This window comes from Protomyctophum bolini, assembly GCF_963924005.1.
Source record: "Protomyctophum bolini genome assembly, chromosome: 13".
Lineage (NCBI taxonomy): Eukaryota > Metazoa > Chordata > Actinopteri > Myctophiformes > Myctophidae > Protomyctophum > Protomyctophum bolini.
This window is the reverse complement of record NC_137874.1, coordinates 6434145-6456338: the sequence shown is the minus strand read 5'-3', so window position 1 is coordinate 6456338 and position 22194 is coordinate 6434145. Positions and strand designations below refer to the sequence as shown.

At 42.9% G+C, this 22194-nt stretch overlaps 1 protein-coding gene across 1 annotated transcript; it reads left to right on the top strand.

Moving 5' to 3' along the window:
- Window positions 1–625: 625 nt before the first annotated feature.
- gnb2 (guanine nucleotide binding protein (G protein), beta polypeptide 2) lies at window positions 626–21099 on the top strand. Its single transcript, XM_080779633.1, has 10 exons — window positions 626–1409; window positions 6238–6342; window positions 8748–8786; window positions 9668–9774; window positions 13724–13787; window positions 14002–14164; window positions 16862–16928; window positions 17817–18018; window positions 19253–19469; window positions 19966–21099. The coding sequence occupies exons 2-10, from the start codon at window positions 6286–6288 to the stop codon at window positions 20070–20072; spliced, it is 1023 nt and encodes a 340-aa protein (XP_080635759.1). The 5' UTR covers window positions 626–1409; window positions 6238–6285; the 3' UTR covers window positions 20073–21099.
- Window positions 21100–22194: the final 1095 nt, after the last annotated feature.

The following is a 22194-nucleotide window of genomic DNA, read 5'->3' as shown; positions in this document are numbered from 1 at the left end:
CGGTTCTCGAGTTACACACAGACAGAGACTTGGTGCATATATATAGATAGATACAGTAGATAGATAGATAGATAGATAGATAGATAGATAGATAGATAGATAGATAGATAGATAGATAGATAGATAGATAGATAGATAGATAGATAGATAGATAGATAGATAGATAGATAGATAGATAGATAGAGATAGAAATAATTTTGCTTCAAGAGTCAGTCAGCTAAACTTCACCCGTCACATTAGTCACATATCAAGGCATGGATAATTAAAAGTTCAGCCTGGGTATAGCTCCAGGGATCATGACGATGATGTGCTATAGTGCTACAGTAATTAATATGAGGTCTCAGGTGCTACTTCAAGTCTTCAAGGCATGTAACAAAAAAAAGGATCTGATGATATTCCTCACAACTCCTATCCTAATTGTTGTATTTTGTTTTTCGTGAATAAAACAACTCGCATTGTTGAAATTTAGCCGCAATTTCAAAGAGAGGGCTTTCCAATCCAAGGTGCAGTGTGCTGTGGAAAGCTGCAGAGTCGCACAGGGATTTGGGGGTCTTTAAGAGAGATGGGTGTGGTTTATTTGTGCTCATGAGATCCTTTTGCAAGCATTTATCGCGTGATTGAGCTCTACTATTAGCCTACGCGTTTTGGTAGGCCAAATATTTACACAGGCTACAGCACAGCATAGACTAGACTACACAAGGAGCTATACGGACATCTAACCTATTTGGACTGCTCGTTTCACGACAATGTTCTTTGCGAAATCCGTGTAGATTGTCGGTGGGTGGGTTTTCCTGCTCCAAGTCGCATTTTGACCGCGTTATAAAGTCGCATTAAGCCGCAACGCATTGCAATTGATCCAGTGGATCATATTTGGACGAGGAGGCGACAGTCATCATGAAGTGTCAGTGAGGGGAGAGGGAGGAGAATAGCCTCGCAAAGTAAGAGGAAGGAAACGAGGACAACGTCACGAAAACGACAATCTGAGTAAAAAAAAAAACCGATTGAATCGTATTTATTCATCGCAGCATTTCATGGATATTCGTCGATTTGTGGACGAAGTACGAGCTTATAGTTGCGCTTATGTCGCATAGACGGGTATGTTTTTGCGAAGTTCTCGGATGTAAAAAGGCAAGGCAGTCTGAAGAGGAAACGGCAACACAACAGCAGATTTCATCTTTTCAAGAGGTCCATTAAAACGGGAGATATGGATTCTCTATAGGCCTGTTAAACGTTCTGGAAACACTGTACATTTGATTTGAAATAGCCGAATCGTGACACGAAGCAAAGTGGGACTTGCACAGTATCTTCTCTGCAACCTCATTGTGAATTTAAAAAAAGGAAAAAGGGACACATTGTGAAACATTGTTTCCACGCCAGAAAAGCTGCAACATCATCGGGAGCATTAACAGGTAGTCATCTATTATCAAATCCTGAGACTATATTGTAGGCTATAATAGCCAGCTATTGGGTGTAAGATGGCTGGATGGTGTGCCAACCCAGTGATGGGCCTATATTCATGGATCATCATTTCGATCACATACATTTTACATCCGTATTTTTAAGACAGATGTGGTCAAGGCCTTTCATCATCCATGGCTGCTGCGATCTCTACATTATAACGAAGCTTAAATAGGGCTGTCTTGCCATTTTTGATGATACCGAAACGACATAATAAAGTCCAAATTCAGTGAACTATACGTTACAGTATAACCCCCGGTGGAATGTGTTTTAACAATACAATCTATTTCCCTTTTACTGCGGATATTATTTATAGACCTATGGGAGGAACCGCCGTAAACCTTACTGGTGCTTAATAGGGCTTGCTTAGTTAGTGCTGCTGTAATTTTACAGATACATTGAACAGATATATAACGGATTATTAAAGCCAGCCATATATATAGTGCTCGGCAAAAGCAATATCTGCTCTTCTGACATGAGAATGCAGCATATTATGGCAATGCGTTTATAGCCATTTCAGTCTTATTTTCAGGCCATGGATGCTATATGTATAAACTCATGGACATATCATCCTATCATATAATGCTGTACATTCAAGGGGTGTGGACTGTATACCGTCAGTTTGCATGTTCTTGGACTAACTGTCACTTACATTATACTTACATTACATTCATTACATTACATTAGCACATGATGACTTCCAAGGCCAATAATATAAATAAAACCAGTTAAAACGAAGTGGGGGGGGGGGGGGGGGGGGGGGGGGAAGACACACACCCCCAGGGGTCCCTGGGGGTCCAGTTAATATAGCATAAGATTCTATTAAACCAGTTTCATCCTATATCTGGTGGGATAATATAGCAGTATACAAGCATCATGATGTGAAGTGTGCCGAGCTTGTGGATATGCTATTTTCCAAATATATTGGAGGAAAGAAATGTGAAACGTTTAGCCTATACTTTAGAAACATTTTAACAATTAACACAAATGCATCTTGTGTGAGGGTCCCTAGCTGGCACAACATATTCGGGGGTCCACGGGCAAATATAATGAAGTATTTAGTCATATGGCACTTTGCTTTTTGACAGTATTGGGATGTATGCCTCTGCACGTGAGGATGTGAAATATTGTACAAATCAAAACATCTTGGTGGATTTAAACAGGCTTGATGTGATGTGACATAAACTATAGGTCTGACTTATCTGTCAAAGATGTCACCATCTCCCTATACCTCCCTCCTTCTCACACACACACACACACACACACACACACACACACACACACACACACACACACACACACACACACACACACACACACACTTTGGTTTTGATTGGAATATTTATTAACAGTTTGCAGAATTATGCAGTTCATGTCAAGCACAAATGTAAATACAAAGACTGTTAACTGTGAGTGGACGACCCCAATTAAGCATTACACTTGTTTACAAGAGGGTCCACCCAATTGTTCATTTCATCAAAACATTTAGAGACGTACAAATAGACACTTCTACATAGCCAAAGAACAGAACAGGAATTCATCATAAAGGAGGTAAAAAGGGAAAACACACACACACACACACACACACACACACACACACACACACACACACACACACACACACACACACACACCGACACAATTATTCGTTTGATCATCCTACTGGACAATGGTGGTGTGCCAAGCCCACTCAAATTGTAATCTGTGATGCACCACCCCTCTCTGTGCTTTTCCTGGGTAAAAAAAATGAACAGCTGTGCCAGGAGACTGCATGGGACCCACTGATGTACCCCCATTGGCTTCCATTAGTGCTGTGTGATCCATCTGGTCAGAGCACCCCCCACCCCACCCCCAGGGAACAATGACCTAGCTAATTGCTCTCCCTCCTACTGTGTATAGCTGCTAGGCCTACTGTGTGCATATTCCTGTTTTTTTTTAGAGTATGGAAATCAACACAAACGGTGGTTATTATATACGTTAATAGGTCAGGATCAGGACCCACGTTTTGGTCGTTTTAGACCCATTTTTTATTATGGGTCATCGGTAAATAATAGCCCCTTTTAATTAGTTTTGTTTCAAATGGTGGTGTGTTAAAACTATATATATTTTTTATTTTTTCCAGAAAAAAAGCCAAATATTCTTCAAAAGACATTCATACATACATACAATATATAATAATTACATACGTTAGAAAAATTAAGGTAGTGAAAATAGATCTACACAAGCTCACAACGTGTCACAAATTCAACACATTGTGAGGTAGTAGATCTGCTATTTCACTAGTTTTGAGTCCCAGGGGGGGGGGGGGGGGGAGGGGAGGGGACGGGACGGGACTCAAAACATCACATTTCTCTTTTGGGTCTCGAGATAAAAGGTTTGGGAACCACTGTTCTATAGAATGTTTTACCCGCTCAACGTTTGCATAGTGAGTGGCATAAAAGTGACGGTTCATGCAAATCTACACATTGCAGTTCACAGTGTAGTGTTTTCATGTGAATTTGAATGGGCCCGCAAAATGCAAATGCAAGTGCCCATTAAGCCCTAACCACACCAAAGGGTCGCCATGGGTCCAAACGGTTGCGTGGAGTTGCATGGTGGTGACCCTTTTGGTGTGGTTTGGGACCATTGAATACCATGCGTTGAATCACGTGCGTTCAACGTGGGACGACGTGCGTTCAACGCGCAAACGGGACACATATCACACCGCTGGGACAACGCTAAAACCGTCTCTCGGCCCTTTGGAGCGTCGAGGAATTTAGGGATACAGTTTTGGGATGTGCAACCATTTTGTGGCTAGCAAGGATCATCCATATTGGGAACATGCCATGGTGATACAACTTTGGCGCAGTTTAGTTACTTATCAGTCTAAAAGTGTGACTATTTGATTTCACAGTGGCCTTCCATCATAGTGTGGGAGGGGAGGTAGCCACATAGAACACTTTACATTGTGTCCAGTTTTAGCAGACTTACAAAAACACATGATGAATGAATAACTTAAGCCCTATTTAATAGTAAAAAAAAATGGCTCTATTTCAGTGATGCAAATAGCCTGCATCCATATGGTGCATGCGCACACAGGCAAATGTAATAGATGCAGTCTACCGTTCATCGTCAATGGAAGCCAGCGTCGTGACGTTGCAAAGACCCAATGATGCGTGTAGTTGCTCCAAATCCACTCGACAACGTGTCTTTGCATCATTTCATCTGCACCATTAGACTCAACTAAATTGAGAAAGGACGGAATCGTGTCATCCCCCGGGGGGTCCTGGGATGCAATACTGTACTCGGCATACTGTATACTCGTCTCGAACGACGTTGAAGTATAGGACTCATACGATGTCCCTGGGAGCCGTCTAAAAGACCACCCCACATTGAAAACCTATTTACATCAATGCTATTTCCACATTTTTCTTTTAATTCATGGATTATTTCTTTCAATATATGTTATTTATTTGAAACCCTTTACAACACTTCAAAAGGGGGGGGTATTTACTCACAACCCGTAGAAAGGGCTCTGTGGTCTACTGACTCTGGGCCTATTGTTTGTGAACCAGTGGTGATTAATTTTTAAAGGGAGTAGGCCTATTCATTCAGACGATGCCTGACTGCGATACTCCATAGAAGCTTAGTCATTACAGATTATGTTTCCTCAGTTAAACCAGATATGGCTGCACTGTCATAAACAGATTACAGGGCTTTTCTCACTGTATGAATTCAGTAAAGCCCAGAGATTAAAATATTTTTTTCCCAGGGCCCGGGTCAAAATGCATTAGCTGTCACAGAATTGGCTTAATTTTAGTGCTATATCATGGAACGGTGATGTGTTTGAAATGGAACCGATGTGAGCATTCTGAAAGAGCAGAAATGCACTGATCTGCTGCACCAAATGGAACGTTCATTCACCTGTATGTTCTCAACATGTGGACCCCTCAACAATTGGCAAGACACTTAGTTTAATTTAATGATAATATAACATTGATGTAAAAAATGTAAAACAAAAAAAAAGATTGATAAAGTAAAAAATAAACAAGCTCAGAAAATGGATGTGGCCCCACCCATCTGACCGCTGCCCTTGGGTGGGCCACGGACACTTTTGAGACTTTCAAGTGAGCCCTGACCCAGAAAAGGTTGAGAACCACCTACTGTACCATGTAGATTAAATGTTTTTTTTTTAATCTCTTGTCATAATTCTGATAATTCACCATTTGTCAGCCTTCTGATTGGTCCCCAACTGACTAACCAGCATGCTGTCAGCCTTCTGATTGGTCCCCAACTGACTAACCAGCAGGCTCTTGCTGCCATGTTCCTTCCGCCCTTGTTTATGTTGAATTTGCTAAAACATAATTTTTGGAAAACACTAAAACCAAACATGATATGCCCGGTCACCGTGCTGCCCCTGTGTTGTTCCTTTTTACTGACACCAAGTTTAAAATAAGAATTGAATGCACATAATATCAATACGAAGCAACTGAAAAACACCTTATTTCAATGGTGGTGGATGGAGAGAAAGGATTTTTGTCCAACCACGAAACGGCAACCAATGGTTGCAAATAGGGGCACAACCAGGAGCGGGACTTGACAAAGGGTGTTTCCATATTGAAAAAAAAAAAAGAAATCATACTTCAATGCATTTTCTGCCCTGTGCAATTTGTTGATTATGAAGACTAAAAAAACAAACAGGAATTCAATTTGAATTCACATATCCCGATAATTGCGTTAATCGCAATTAATTGTGTGACAAATGAATTAATGGTCAACTTAAATGTGTAACCGTGACAGCCCTACAACACCCTGCGCAGCGGTCGACGGCCCAGGAGATAATCCATCATGAGTGAGTTGGAGCAGCTACGCCAGGAGGCCGAGCAACTTCGGAACCAGATACGAGTAAGTCTGAGCTGGCCTTTTTTCTACCAAACAATATTACGTTTAGCTAATTTAACCACTTGAAAACGCCAGCATCTGTATCGTGGGGAAAGCTTTCCAGACAGCAGATCGACATGCTCACAAACAAACGCGCGCCGTTGCGCTGTGAGCTTGACGATCGGCTATTTTCAGCCGATCCCCACAATATAACAGAAAATACACTATACAGAGCTCTGAAGGATGTGCTTAGTCATTAGGTGTGCAACAGTTAATCAAAGTAATCAATTTGTTATACAAATTGTGGGGAGCAATGCAAATGACTGATGATTAAAAAAAATAAAAATCAGAAAGGGCTAAAGTATGCGTGGGGGTGTGTTCTCTCGCCCGTATCATCAGTGCCCATACCATATAGTTGGGGTTGTCAAAAGGGACTTTCTGTGTGGAGTTTGCAAGGAACCGGTTGGAATAGCGTTTTCTTTCCACGCGCTACGTGCAACCGCGGGGAAACCCAGGATTACATTACAAGACAATTGACACTGGGTGAAAAAACTGTAAGAGTAAAGTAGCAGATCTACAAGCTCACAACACGTTACGTTAACTCGCGACACGTTGTGAGCTTGTATGCATACAGATTTCTGCTATTTGTGTGACACCATAGTATGAAAAATCTATGTTTTTGTGTCGATTCCGTGATATTTAAATAATACTAAAAACAACACGCATACTTTCATAGAAAAAAATCATCAATAGAATGAAAAATAGGCCTAATCGATAGTTGCAGCCCTACTTGCCAGGGTAATGTCCTCAGTCTACACACCGCACACCTTTCAAAGTCGTCTGTTTTGTTATGATTATTTTACTTGAGCAACCGTGGTATACAATTTCCCCTCCGACTGTTTCTATTCTAATTCCATCCCTGCGTTCATCTGTGAGATGGCATACTGGACATTACTATACAGATTGTATTCATGTAAAATTATATTATAACATTATAGCATCAGCTAACCCCGATTTGTGTCCAATCTTGATTACATTGATTAGTTTGATCTGAGGCTTTGTTGGTGAAAAAAAAGGTGATTGGATAATCAGCGCTAAAATCTTGCAGCGTGAACTAAAGGTAATTTGTTTACAAAATGACTCAAGTACACGTTCAACTTACCGGTAACTCATGAAAAGATACTGCTACTGTAGCGTATTTGGGCATGCTGTGTGTACCACAGCTGTATAATGCTGTAATGGCACATTTTTGTGTGACCCTGCAAATAATATGAGGGGTCATTTTCAGCTCATGTATTTCAGCCATTATAGAACTATAAAACATCGCATGGATGCACCTGGGACGTATCCTCAGTGATGTATCCCAAGGTCATCGGGGTTTCGGGTCTCTCGAACATCATACCCCTCACTCAGGCGACCCAGCCGGGGTGATCAAGTCCCGACTTACGTCCCAGTAGCTACCCTCGATCGGTCCCATTAGGGAAAAACCAGGGACACACAATCCGCTGCTCCAGAACTACTCTGCCGGTACTGGGCGGGCCATCCGGTACCAGGCGAGCCATCCGGCGCGTGGAGGGACTATAGGCACTGTGGGTTGACTCCTGGCCGGGCACCTCCTACTCCTCACCAGGTCCACTCCACTCCTGCTCTCACCAGGTGCAGCCAGGACCTGTGCGTTGCACCAGATTCCCAGCACCAGACACTTCATTCTGTAGTGGTGGATTCTGCAGGCTCCACCGGCAGGGAAACGGTGGTGCCGCAGGCTTCACTTGCGGCTTGAATGGCCCTCCTAAAGGCCTCACGCGGGTTTTTTGGGCTTCATCCTCACAGCTGACACAGGCTGGGGCGCTAACCCACCCTGCTTACCCGAGGGGCCGTCTACATTCCGGTTGCCAACCATCTCTCGGGTGGTCACCATGGTGGACTATTCCCGGTTGTCACATAGTCTATTCCTATGAGTCCCTATAAATAGAACTACTAAGAACTAAAAAACATTGCATGGATGCACCTGGGACGTATCCTCACTCCTCAGTGATGTATCTCAAGGTCCTCTGGGTTATAAAACAAGTCCAAAATGATACATACCCATTTACCTACTACTCTTATATTATCTATAAATTAAACTTACCCTAAGTAAGAGTAGAATATGGCTGAACACAAAGGTGAAAGTACATTTTAAAGTATATAGAAACGTCAAGTTATTAGTGAAGTCACATGTATCTCATTTCCACCTCTAATTACTGATTTCCTTTTAAAATCGCAAGAACGTTTCTCTCCTCACCAACACACAATGTAAGCCTATTTGTCGAGAGGATCTCATGTCATATTCTCATCCTCTTTGGAACCAATGTTGCAAGAGAGAGAGACAAAAAAAGGAGATGAGATGAGATATTTTCTTTTAATTAATGCGATGATTCCATGTTTGTTAGGATGCCAGGAAAGCCTGCGGGGATTCAACGTTGACACAGGTCAGTGTCAATTTCCCCAATACCTGGGTGCCTTGTGTGGTTTTATTTTAATGCATTAGTATCATTACTTCATAATTACGTTCAGTAACCGTCATTAAGGCGTCACTAATACTATTGATACATATAACTAACTAACTAATAACGCTCATGCATGAATAAGTGGGGGACATTTTTGGAATAAGTAAGGATTTGTTTACCATGTTACACTACAGGGAGTGGGTACTATAGAGACATCTGGGCAGCATTTTATTTCCCAGAAGAGTGGGGACTAGAGATGCCCAGTCTTTGGGAAGAGTGTACTATACTGGGGCACTACTCTTGCAACGCTTGGGGGGGGGGGGGGAGGGGGGCAGGGCACTACTCTTGCGACGCTTGGGGGGGGGGGGGGGGGGCACTACACTTGCGACGCTTGGGGGGGGGGGCAGGGCACTACTCTTGCAACGCTTGGGGGGGGGGGGGGGCACTACTCTTGCAACGCTTGGGGGGGGGGCGGGGCACTACTCTTGCGACGCTTGGGGGGGGGGGCAGGGCACTACTCTTGCGACGCTTGGGGGGGGGGCACTACTCTTGCGACGCTTGGGGGGGGGGGCACTACTCTTGCAACGCTTGGGGGGGGGGCACTACTCTTGCAACGTTTGGGGGGGGGCACTACTCGTGCAACGTTTGGGGGGGGGCACTACTCTTGCAACGCTTGGGGGGGGGGGGGCACTACTCTTGCAACGCTTGGGGGGGGGGGGGGGCACTACTCTTGCGACGCTTGGGGACGACGACAGGGCACTACTCTTGCGACGCATTGTGAGCTTGTAAGTAACAATAATGTTGTAACTATGCGGAACCAAAATGCAATGTTTTTGATAAACGTGTCTCTGTTTGATTTACAGATAACTGCGGGTCTGGATCCTGTAGGGAGGATTCAGATGCGGACAAGGCGCACTCTTCGCGGTCACCTTGCTAAGATCTATGCCATGCACTGGGGCACCGACTCAAGGTGGGTTGAGTACTACGGTAGTAAGATCTATATGGGTGCACTTTGGAGGTGGCTGTAGCTTGGTGGGCAGAGCGCTCATCATGACCATCTGAGCAGCCATCAGCTGGTTTGAAGCTTAAACAGAAATTCCCTCACAGAATGAATAAGGCCTACGAATGCATGGGTGGCTCAAGGCGAGGGCTTCGCCACTGTTGACTTATACCTGTGTACCAAAGGCTACAAATGTTGTATTATTTTAAAACACGAATAACTAAGATGTGTTGATGATGAGAAATGAGTACTCAGCAGGGGCACCTACTGTATTTATGATTTTTTAGCATGCAACCTATCGTCACATCTCCCTCCTTTAACTCCAGGTATAGAGATAGAAGAAAATGTCATCTCTGTCACGCCTCAAAACAAACCCTGTAGTCTAATCTACATTTGGTAGTTCAATGAGTGGCCATTTCTGGTGAATGTTCCCCCCCCAGAACAGCTTGGGCTTCAATTGGGTTAATGCATTCATTCTCTAGTTCAATCGCCTCCAGAGCCGCATCATTTTGAGGAATGACGCTTCCACTATGCCGCCAAGAATGGACTTATATACGTAACGCCATCATTGGTCGGTTATGCTAGCCGGGGCTAAATGGATAAAGTAATATTTGTAACTATACTGTTGTATGAAAAACACAACCTGAATGAACAGCTCTGTTTTGCTTTCAGGAAAGGAAGTCAGTTCAGTATCAAATAAATATGAGCAACTTCACTACCTTAACTTAATACCTAGACATTACATTGTAACAAGACAGGCCATGGTTTTCCGCCTTAAAAACGGTCAGAGATGGGGAAAGTACTCATTCTGCACTGTATTCTAGTTGAAGTACAAAGTACAAAGAGTAAAAGAACTTATTCAAAAAATGACTCAAGTAAAAGTAGAGGCTAAGAAAAGTACTTTTAGAGTAGAAGAAAATATTCTTTTACCAGGTGTTTTCTGTGCAAAGCTAACTGTAACCTCACCTCAGATAATTTGAAGGCTATTCAATTTAAAAGATGCAGAAATGCCACTCACATTATACTTTCATTGGCTACAGGTGGAACAGAGTTCTTAATCGGAATAGTGTGTTAACATTTATTCCACACACAATGGCATGGAGCCATGTTACACAAATAGATTTATTAGCCAAGTTACAATTTTGAGCATTCTGCGCAGGCTACTTCCACTACTTGACCAATTCAGAGTTCAGACTAATCCTTCATAACGTGGCTCGTCTGATCCGTTGAGGCAGTAAATCAGATCAAATCAACGGGTATCACAGATTATACTGTGTTGGTGGGCGTCTGTGTTAGCACCGTCTTTGACGGTGTGCTGGGTGGCGGCCAGGGACAGCTTATTGAGAAAGTTGATAAAGCATTCTTGGAGATGTCTCCTCCATTGAGTGGTATAACGTTTTAACATACATTTATGATTTATCTGTCTTGTGTTTCTTTCACCTGTATGTGTATGCGATGTGTTGCTTGCAGTGTGTTCTGCTGAGGCATCCATGACAACCTGGCAGCTTTACTTCAATATCTTGCTCGTGTATCGAATCGCCCTCTCATTTGAAAGTGTCTCTGGCGTATTTTAGCTTAGTACTGACACGATGTATTTAATCAGGGATGTGCTGTGGCTAACTAGTGGGAGCCGATCACTTGAAATAACCTCTAGACCTATTTATTAACCCAGTGCATCAAATGTTATTCTACTTACTTGTGTCACGGTTCAGGACAGGTAGATGTTGGACCCAAGCGCAAACAAAGGCAGAGGACAGGCAGGTCGAATACAAGGGGGTTTTATTAACCAAAATCAGGAACAAACAAAACACTGGAACACGAGGAAAAACTAGGAGCAAGGCAAAATACTAGGAACATGGAAAATCACGAGGAACAAAAAACCACTGACAACATTTTACGAACGAACAAGGAACTGAACACACAAGGGCAAACTTATAGACATGGGATAACTAGACACAGGTGAACACCACTGACAATCAAGACTGGGATAGGCTGGGGAACTAAGGGGACACAGGTGGAAACATGGGCAATCACAGGACTAGTGAGACAAGGCAGGAACAGAACTACAGGGGCAGACAGGAAGGCACAAAACATGACTACATAATAAAGGTTCACAGTGCGAGGCAAAACTGCAACTAAGAAACGAGGAATACAAACCATCAAGATCACAGAAACACAACAGAAAGGTAAAACAATAACAAAAACCAAGAACAGGGTACACAAGAAAACATAACACGTCACAGAACGTGACAACTTGCATAATCAGCAAACTTTACTGTTGTCACAATTATGGATTTTTACCGTACAAACATCACCTCTGTAATTACATTTCTCACGAATCCATCGGCCACTGTTATCCAGCTCTTTAGACTGCTTCAGACAGAACACCTACAGTAGTAGCTATAGGCTAGGAGGACACAACGGACCATCACCATTGATATGCATCCAAGACAGAAAGAACGCAGTAATCTCGTTGTCAATCGATTGAACTAAAGTAACGAGCCGGCAAGCCTGTTTGGTATTATGTAAGAGGTAGAAAGTACAGATTCTTCTGTTTAAAATGTAACGAGTAAAAGTAAAAAGTACTTAAGTACAGTAACGAAGTACTTGTAGCCAGCTGAATCCTACAGTATGATCAGTACTTGTACTTCGTTACTTCCCATCTCTGAACGGTGTCACCTCTGCGACAGCTGTGCCTGCAGCCTGATCTTATACTATGATCATTTGAATTAATTATGTCGCCGGAACCGGGATGCCCCCCCCCCCCCCGGCACGTTCCTGGGGGGGTCGGGATGTACCGGGGACCCCCCGGGGAACCCCCACATGGTAACTCTGTCATTTCTCGACCGTTTCGGACGCGGGGCGGCTCGCCAGAACCGGGCCGGCACCCTGTGGGTCTGGAACGCCCTCACACGGAGTTGCACCACTTATTTCACATGGGTGTGATTTTGCTAAATGTTTGCCTATCATGAAGAAGCTATTTGCTATCTAAAACAGTTTTTACTTTTATGTAAACTGTACACAATGTAACAACAAAGACAACCCTGAACCTATTGTGACACGCTCAGAATAGGGGTTCATATGGTTAATTAGGCCCTTCTCTTATACCAGCTTTGAAACGCCGCCTTGCGAGCTTGTAGATCGGCTATTTTCCTACTTCTTAAACATTTATTTTCTAATTAATTACATTTCTTAGATTTAAAAAATGTATCTATTAGATTTAGAAAAATCATTTGAGTTTGTTTTTGATTCATGAAGATTTTTTAGTTTTTGCTTAAATACAAATAAAATGTAGGATACAAAGAAATGTAGGGATATTTATTCACACGACCCATCAAAAAGTGTTTGGGAAGCACTTGTATCTAGAACAGCGAAAAGAAAAAAAAACACACTGGCCAAGGGATCTGCTGTGCTAGCATACATACTGCGGCAGCTGTGTCTTGGTAGAGAAGCGGTCCCCGCCCATGTCTAATGTCTATGTCACAGTGTCGCTGAGCAAGACGCTTACCCCTAACTGTCTGCTCCCCCCGGAGCGCTCCTCATGACCCGACGCGACGTCGTCATAGCATCAGCTGGGTGGACGCTGAAAACACATCTCCCCCACAGGACAGGAGAGAGCCTTCTTGGAACACTGTAAACATACAATATGCATTTGAAATTCCTTTGGTTATTCAGTATTTACTATCAAACTCCCAACAGTGCACACACACGAATATCAGTTTTCACAATTTTCTGAATTTTTGACCATTTCGCCTTGTAGACCTGCAGTCACTATCGAGAACATGATTGAGGTTGTGTTTAAATTAAGTTCTGAATAATCGATAGTATCTAGTATAGCGAATATGTCTAGTGTTGATGCACATGGTTATAATATCTGTACAGGAATAGTATAAAATGTTTCAAGCATCTGTCTCCACAGACTTCTGGTCAGTGCCTCTCAAGATGGAAAGCTAATCATCTGGGACAGCTACACCACTAACAAGGTAAAAGTCAAAGTAACATCGTCTAATGCCGTGGGTTCTCATTCAACCTTTTCTGGAACACGGCTCACTTAAAAAAAAAACCTTGAAAATGTTTCCTAATTGTAAGCCTGGCTCTACAAACCTTTAACCATAAGAATAACCATTTCTCTTTAGAGCCAGGGAAATAATATATCTCCCCCCTGCCTGACACTGGTGTATATCTTATCTCTCGTAGATGCATGCCATTCCCCTGCGCTCCTCTTGGGTAATGACGTGTGCATACGCTCCCTCTGGGAACTATGTGGCCTGTGGAGGTCTGGACAACATCTGCTCCATTTACTGCTTGAAGACCCGCGAGGGCAACGTCAGGGTCAGCCGGGAACTACCTGGACACACAGGTAAAGCTGCACTGTCGACTGATTGATGAATGTATCAACAGATTGGAGAATTATTACAGTACATTTCGAGCACAACTCAATACAAAACGGTTAACTGTGGACAATACCATAAAGTATTACACTTGTTTACAATAGGGCCGACCATATTCAATTCATCATAACAATTAGAGACGTACAAATATACTCTTCTACATAGCCAAAAACAGGAAATCATCATAGATTGAAAAAACTAAACGTATCCAGTTAGGGGGAAAAGGGGTGGGGGGGAGATTCAGATGTTACGGGGGCCAGTTTCTAATTGCAGCCGACCGTAGGTGCCCTTTGAGAGCGGTTTTGAAGGAGTCAAGGGATTCGCATGTCTTAATACTTTCAGTGCCATTGGCGACGATCTTCGCCAATTGCGCTTTTATAGTGCATTCGATCGAGCGACCCATAATGCTACTCACGTTAGCCGGTTAGCTAGCTGTGTTGTTAGCACAGCACGGGATCGTCCATCTTAGATCGCCGTCACCATAATGATCCATTCTATCCGTTTCTTTCAATCGCCTCTCGTATCAAAACAACGTTTCTTTGACGGCGCAGAGCCGACAATGCGGAGCTCCCCAGAGCTCCGGTCTGGATTCACATTGTCAACAAGGCATGCGCAGCTCCGTGTAGATTCCCAGTTTAGGTCTACTGCTAACTGACCGGAAATGGCGGCTTTTCAAAATAAGAGCTCAAATTTAAAAAATGCTGGCGTGAATTAGATCCGAATTTTTCATTAAATGCTAGCAGGCAATCTGTCGGTAGGGCATTCCACATTTTGGTGGCATAGGAGCGAAAATAATGTAGTCCCTTGTTTGTGCCGAATCTGGGTTGTACATGGCCATCTCATACTCATACATGCACTGAAAACAACTCACACACTGCCCAGATTCGATTTAGCAGTTGCATAATGGAGGTGGTGGTGATTCTGGTTATGTTAGGTGAAACACTGAAACACGACCTTCTCAAGGACAGGGGGTTCCCAAACTTTTTCATGTCAAGGACCCCCAAATTGACACTGATTAGCCCGCGGACCCCCATTTGAAGAGATATGCCAGGGGAAGAGAAGATCTTCACGGCTCTAGCAGAGGACATGCATATCATCATATGACATGCATGGGCCTATTTGTCTACAGACCCCCCCCATTTAATGGCATTTCTATCTCTGAGACCCCAATTTATATTGTACGATCAATGTTAATTTAACTCTGAGAGTGTACAAATGGAACCAAATGGACCCTAACACTCTCAGAGTTACAGACCCATAAGGGTCCATTTGGTTCAAAACTACCATTTAGCTGGGGACCCCCTGGAACTCCCTCAAGGACCCCCCTGGGGGTCCCCGGACCCCACTTTGGGAACCACTGCTCTAGGACTATGGGGCTTACACATTTGTCTGCACACCTACGCTGTGGAATCCAATCCAATCCAATCCAATCCACTTTATTTATATAGCACGTTTCAAAACTCAGAGTTTACAAAGTGCTGTACAGGAGAAAAATAAAAACAAATGCACTACAGCTACCACACAGAAAAACAACAGCGAGAAAACAAAGTACAAACAGTGAAAACAACTGAGACACATTACAGAAAAACAACAGAAAAGCATCACAGTGAGACAAAACATATACAAGGACCGAAGGAACTCAAGCAGGGTTAAAAGCCAAGGTATAGAGGTGGGTCTTTAGGCGAGATTTAAAATTGTCGATGGAGGGGGCCGATTTGACGTGGGAGGGGAGTGCGTTCCATAGTTTAGGGGCTACAACGGAAAAAGCTCGGTCGCCTCTGGACTTCAAGCGGGTCTTCTTTGTGACCCTGAGGTTTAGCTGGCCCTCAGACCGCAGTGACCTAGTAGGAGTATAAACCTCAATAAGTTCAGACAAATAAAGAGGAGCCAGACCATTTATAGATTTAAAGACAAATAAAATAATTTTAAAATCCACTCTGAATGACTTACCACTCTACTTTAGAAACGCTGTGTCTGTTGACATCTTTTAAGAAGCTACTAAGAACTCATCTGTATAGCCTATACCGCAAACATTTTGGCTTGCTCCAGTGGTTGCTTCAATTTCTTGTTGATTTCTATGTATACTGTTCTATCTTATCTATTTCTAGGTACCGTCTTTGCTGCTCCGTTTCTTATTTCATTGTTGGTTCATTTTTTGATTGAGATGTTCTTGTTATTGTTATTCCCTTTATTTTATTGTGCAGCACCTTGTGACAGCTGTTTTGAAAGGCGCTCTATAATTAAAATCACCTTAACCCATTCTGACCGGGAACCCATTTTGGTGTTTTAAGCTTTGTTATGCTTTAGCTATTGAAAAATAGCAGATCTACAAGCTCATAGCGCGCCACCGAGTGGCGCGCTACGAGCTTGTAGGTCTGCTATTTTTGAAAAATCGAAGAACGACTGAACATTTTTAGAATCTGATCTCAGGTCAGAATGGGTTAATCAGACCAGTGTGTGTCCAGTGGAAACCTCGCATGAATCTGATCTCAGGTCAGAATGGGTTAACTACCGTACGTACCGTACCTACCTAGAGACTACGGTGGGGGAAACAGAAGTCCCCCCAGGTTACACATGTTGACGTGAAAGACAGCTTTGCATCTGTGTTACTATAGCTTCTTACTTCAATGCTAGAAACGAGTGATGTTTCCGATGTCCTCCTATAGGTTACCTGTCTTGTTGCCGTTTCGTTGATGACAATCAAATAATCACAAGTTCGGGGGACACCACATGGTGAGTATAGTCCCATTTAAATGAAGATCAAACACACACGCTTTAGTCAAGTAACTGCACATAGCACTATTTAAACCAATAGATGCAGTAAAATCACGTGTTCATTTTAAACCCTCGAGTGTACAAATGTAAACTATAATGGACCCAGTCGGACAAAATGACGAAATGTCATTAACAAAAAAAGGGCGAGGGTCCATTTGGTTACATCTATACTCACTCAGAGTTAAAGGACAACTTTAGTTTTTTTTTTCAACCAAGGTTCATGTTTTAGGTTGTTATGAGAGAAAGTATAAAAGTAAAGATGTGTTATTTAATTTTTTTTCATTTGCTGCTTTCTTTCGTTTTAGGGATTTTTGCTGTTTTTGACAGGGGGGGGGGGGGGGCGGGGGATTTCGAGCATGGGGCTAAATATGTATTGTTTTACAAAATATCATGGCGATTTATTATTTTATTATTTACTATAGTCCTAATATACCCCAGGAAATTACATCTGGCCACAGAAGATCACAGGATCTACTGAACGTGAAGGTAGCCTATACTCATGTGTGTCATAGGCTCAATATGTCAGTTTGACACATTCAGTAGATCCTGTGATCTTTTGTGGCCAGATGTAATTTCTTGGGGTCTAGTAGGACTATAGTAAAGAATAAAAAAATAAATCGCTATACAAAATTGTAAATAAATACATATTTAGCCCCATGCTAAAATCCCTAAAACGAACGAAAGCAGCAAATGAAAAAAATATCTTTATATTTTACTTCTCTAATAACAAACCTAAAACATGAAAAAAAACAAAAAACTAAAGTTGTCCTTTAAATGAACAGTGAGGATCTTATAATACTGCATACAGGGATCGGACTCTCTAACTCGCTATGCTCTTTACCCCAGTGCACTGTGGGACATCGAGACGAGTCAACAAACCACGGTGTTCTCAGGCCACAGTGGCGACGTCATGAGCCTGTCCCTGTCCCCCGACCTCCGCACCTTTGTGTCGGGAGCCTGCGACGCCTCCATCAAGCTGTGGGACATCAGGGACAGCATGTGCCGGCAGACCTTCACGGGCCACGAGTCGGACATCAACGCCGTCTGCGTGAGTTGTTGTTGTGACCTAGTTCACTGGTTTCTCAAGCTTTTACATTTTACAAGGACCCACCGGTTTGATATTTAGAGGGCGCAAATCCACAGGTTCATGTACTTTTCATTTGCATTGTATAATCCCCATAGGGGGATTTTTAGATCGCCTCATATAAGAATTGTGTTTGAAAAATAAACATGGTCCGCTTCTGTGAAAAAGCGGGAAAAAATGTGCCGTAAAGTTTACGTCTCTAAACTACCTCCGCCTGATGGAGGGCAAAGGAACTAGTCGGAATAATGTGTTACTTCCACGTGCTACGTCCGGCCCGGGGAAACTCTCCCCTTGTCAGGTGAAAAGAAGCAGCTTGGACTCCTCATGCATAGAAAGAAGCATGAGGTCAGTCCGCTGCCCCCCCCCCCCCCAGGTTGGCAGAGGAAGTGTAGCGGCCAGGATTACATTAGTTTGACACTGGGTGAAAGACATGGGTTGCAATAATCGTGGGATAAATATTAAAGGAAATAAATAAGATATCTTTGCTTGATTTGACAGAACACGTAAAGTGAACCCTTTCTGATCACAGTGGTCTAGAATATAGTTCAATCCGTTCAGACTCGTTGGACATTAAATCATGTCCTCAGTGGCCTTGATTCCTCTTCCTGGATCAGTTTATTTAAAATAAATCCACACTTCGCAGGCAGGTCCGAAGACAGACCTGAGAAGTGTGGATCTGTGCGGAAAGATCCTGTTCTGAGCGGTGTTGTTTTCGTCGACTAAAACTATGGCGAAAAATGTTCGTCGACTACCTTTTTCCACTGACGAAAACTAAATGGAAACTAAATGAAAACTAAGCTATGACGACTAACTAACTAAGACTAAATATACTGACAATTTCGTCAACAAATAAAAAATAGACTAAAATGTTAGGGACTAGTGGACAAGAGATCCAGTATAAGTCATTTTACACTTGGTTGCATTGCGCTGTGAGCTTGTAGATCGGCTATTTTCAGCAAGTGAAAAAACGGCATCAAGGCCCGCCAAAATTCATGTTGTTCGACTAAATCAACCGTAGATTTAGCCTACTAAAATCTTAGGATATTCAGTCGACTGAAACTAGACTAACACTAAAAAACATTCCAGGTGACTAAAATGTCAAACTAATTCAAGAAAACTAAAAATCTAAATTTTGCTGCCAAAAACAACACCGGTTCTGAGCTTGCTCCTCCTCCCTCCTCCTCCTCCTCCTCCTCAGTTCTTTCCAAACGGCAGCGCATTCGCCACGGGCTCCGACGACGCCACCTGCAGGCTGTTTGACCTGCGTGCAGACCAGGAGCTCAGCCTGTACTCCCACGACAACATCATCTGTGGCATCACCTCTGTGGCTTTCTCACGCTCCGGACGTCTGCTGTTAGCCGGCTACGATGACTTTAACTGCAACATCTGGGACGCCATGAAGGGAGATCGAGCAGGTACAGTGGAACTAGTGTAGGGGCTTGGCTAATCAATGTAAAATATATCGTGAAACCGACATTTATAGAACCAATAACCCGTAGGCTCATCGAATAATTAAGAAGCAAGGTTTTGCATTTGAGTTTTGTCTTTTATCAATGAATCGACGCAAACTAAATCTTTTTATGTATACGCGTCGTGCTAATGAATATGTTGATGCAGTAAGTTGTCCGTCTCCGTTCCCTGGAGTGTGCGGTCCCTTCCTTGGAAGGTTCTTTCCCCCTTTTGAATGCCTGCTAACTAGACTTGCGGGTCTTTTTGGATGTGCCCTTCTTTGTCTCTCACAGATTTCATTAAAGCAACGTGTTCAGTTACAGTATTACCAAAGCGAATTCACCAGGCTGCAACATTATGGCAATATTTTAGCACTATATAGAATATTAGGCGATAGGCGATCTATACTGTATAATTATATGTAGGTTACTAAATGTCCTGTCCCTTTTTTTTCCCCGACAGGAGTCTTGGCTGGCCACGACAATCGTGTGAGCTGTCTAGGTGTGACAGACGACGGCATGGCGGTATCCACTGGGTCCTGGGATAGCTTCCTTAAGATCTGGAACTGACAAGTTTCATGAGACATGCACCACACACACACACACACACACAGACACACACACACACACACACAGACACAGACACACACACACACACACACACACACACACACACACACACACACACACACACACACACACACACACACACACACACACACACACACACACACAGACACAGACACAGACACAGACACACACACACACACACACAGACACACACACACACACACACACACACACACACACACTTTTGGGACACATTGTTTGCACACAGTATTCACACTGTATGCAACATATACAGACTGAAATCTTGTACTGTACATAATATATGTGATAAAAAAAAATTAGGTATGAGTTTACACAGATGCACATCACATTGTATGCAGGAAAAGTCCACACACAAGGGTTGGAAAACACATGGTGTCACTACCCCACACAACTGATTTATGTGCACAACAGCAAAGCTACAGTTGACAAAACCACGTCATTTGTACCATTTAAAAAAACGTGCCCAAATACAATAGAATTTCTACAGCTGCTCCGACAGGAGGTGCATATACAGTAAATGCCACTTGTTGCCAGAAACCTCTTGAGACATCAAAACATACATTCGTTCACACATCGTCCACATCGGCCTCTAGTTTGAGAGTGGTAACAATAACGTTTTGTCAGCAGCACAATCGATGGCTTCGGGGGCTTGACACGCAGCAGAATAAGGTCTGACGTGATACAATAGTATTGTGTGGCAAAAATAGCCAATGTACCCCAAAGCACACCGAGCTTGTAGGTCGGCTATTTTTGGCGCGCGACAGTGATACAAGAGTATATTAACTAAGCATAACTTGAGCATAATCGGTACAGCTGGCAGTGACTACTAAAGGGTGGGCCCAATGAAAAGGGGGAAAACCCACTGGCTTATATTACATTTTATCTTGTATGCGGTTCTCCAAAAAAAAAGGGAAAAGAGGTACTATTTGTCAGCCAGTTAGATGTCATTAGTTCAACTTGCACTTTGTTAACTAAATATTGCCGACACATCCCCCCCCCCCCCCCCCCCCCCATCAGTAACATCCAAAGCAACAAGCTTTCATTTTATACTTCAAGTTGTGTGTGGGTGTCACGCACCAGAAATAAATAACAGATCTACAAGCTCATAAGACATTGTGCAGTGATGTGATATGAGCTTGTAGAACTGCCATTTCCGGTGCGTAACTACATGAATCAGGCATTCGACTCATAATACCCGGGTATCTCTCGTTATAGCACCTGCAAGGACTCTGCACTGCACTGTAGTAAAGTGTCTGAAGTGTCATTTATACTTGGTTGCATGCTGGTGTTGCATGCAGTAAAATGGAGGTGAGCTTGTAGATCTGCTATATACAGTACTGAGCACCAGAGCAATGGAGTATAAGAGAGTGGCGACACGCTTTGATCTCGCCGCATGGGCTGTAGTTCCAAACATTGGAACTATCCCATTGAGACAGAATGAGCACTTCCGCATTCCATTGTTACAATGGGAGTCAACGCTAGTGTCGCCACCCTCTTATTAGATTACTCTGCTGAGCGCGACACTGGCACGCAGTTAAGTATAACTGAGACTTGAGTCTTCCAGTTACAGCTCTCAAGCTATAGGCCTACGTACATTCACATGATCACACACACACACACACACACACACACACACACACACACACACTCACACTTTCTGACCTCCTCCATAACAGTGCAGAGGAAGTTATTGTCAAAAATCCAAAATGCACTTCAAACTGAATTTCTGTAATTAATTACACATTTGTCAATAACTAATGTTTGAAGGAACGAGGAAAGCTACAGGATATGTAAAGTGATCCATTAATATTAAACAGATTACTGACCACCAAGAGCAGTCAGACTGGACCATTATGATAACAGTCCGTGGAAAATATCCAATATTTGTCTTCTAACATAAAACTAAACATACACCACAATGAGTTAACTTTTTTTTTTTTATAGCCATGTACACCCACACACATAAGTACACATAAAAGTTTCAATTGTGAAAGTTTTGTTGTATTACTTTTTCATTTCTTTGTTTACACTTATTCATGTTTTCCCTGTGCCTCAGATACACTTTGATTAATGGAATAAC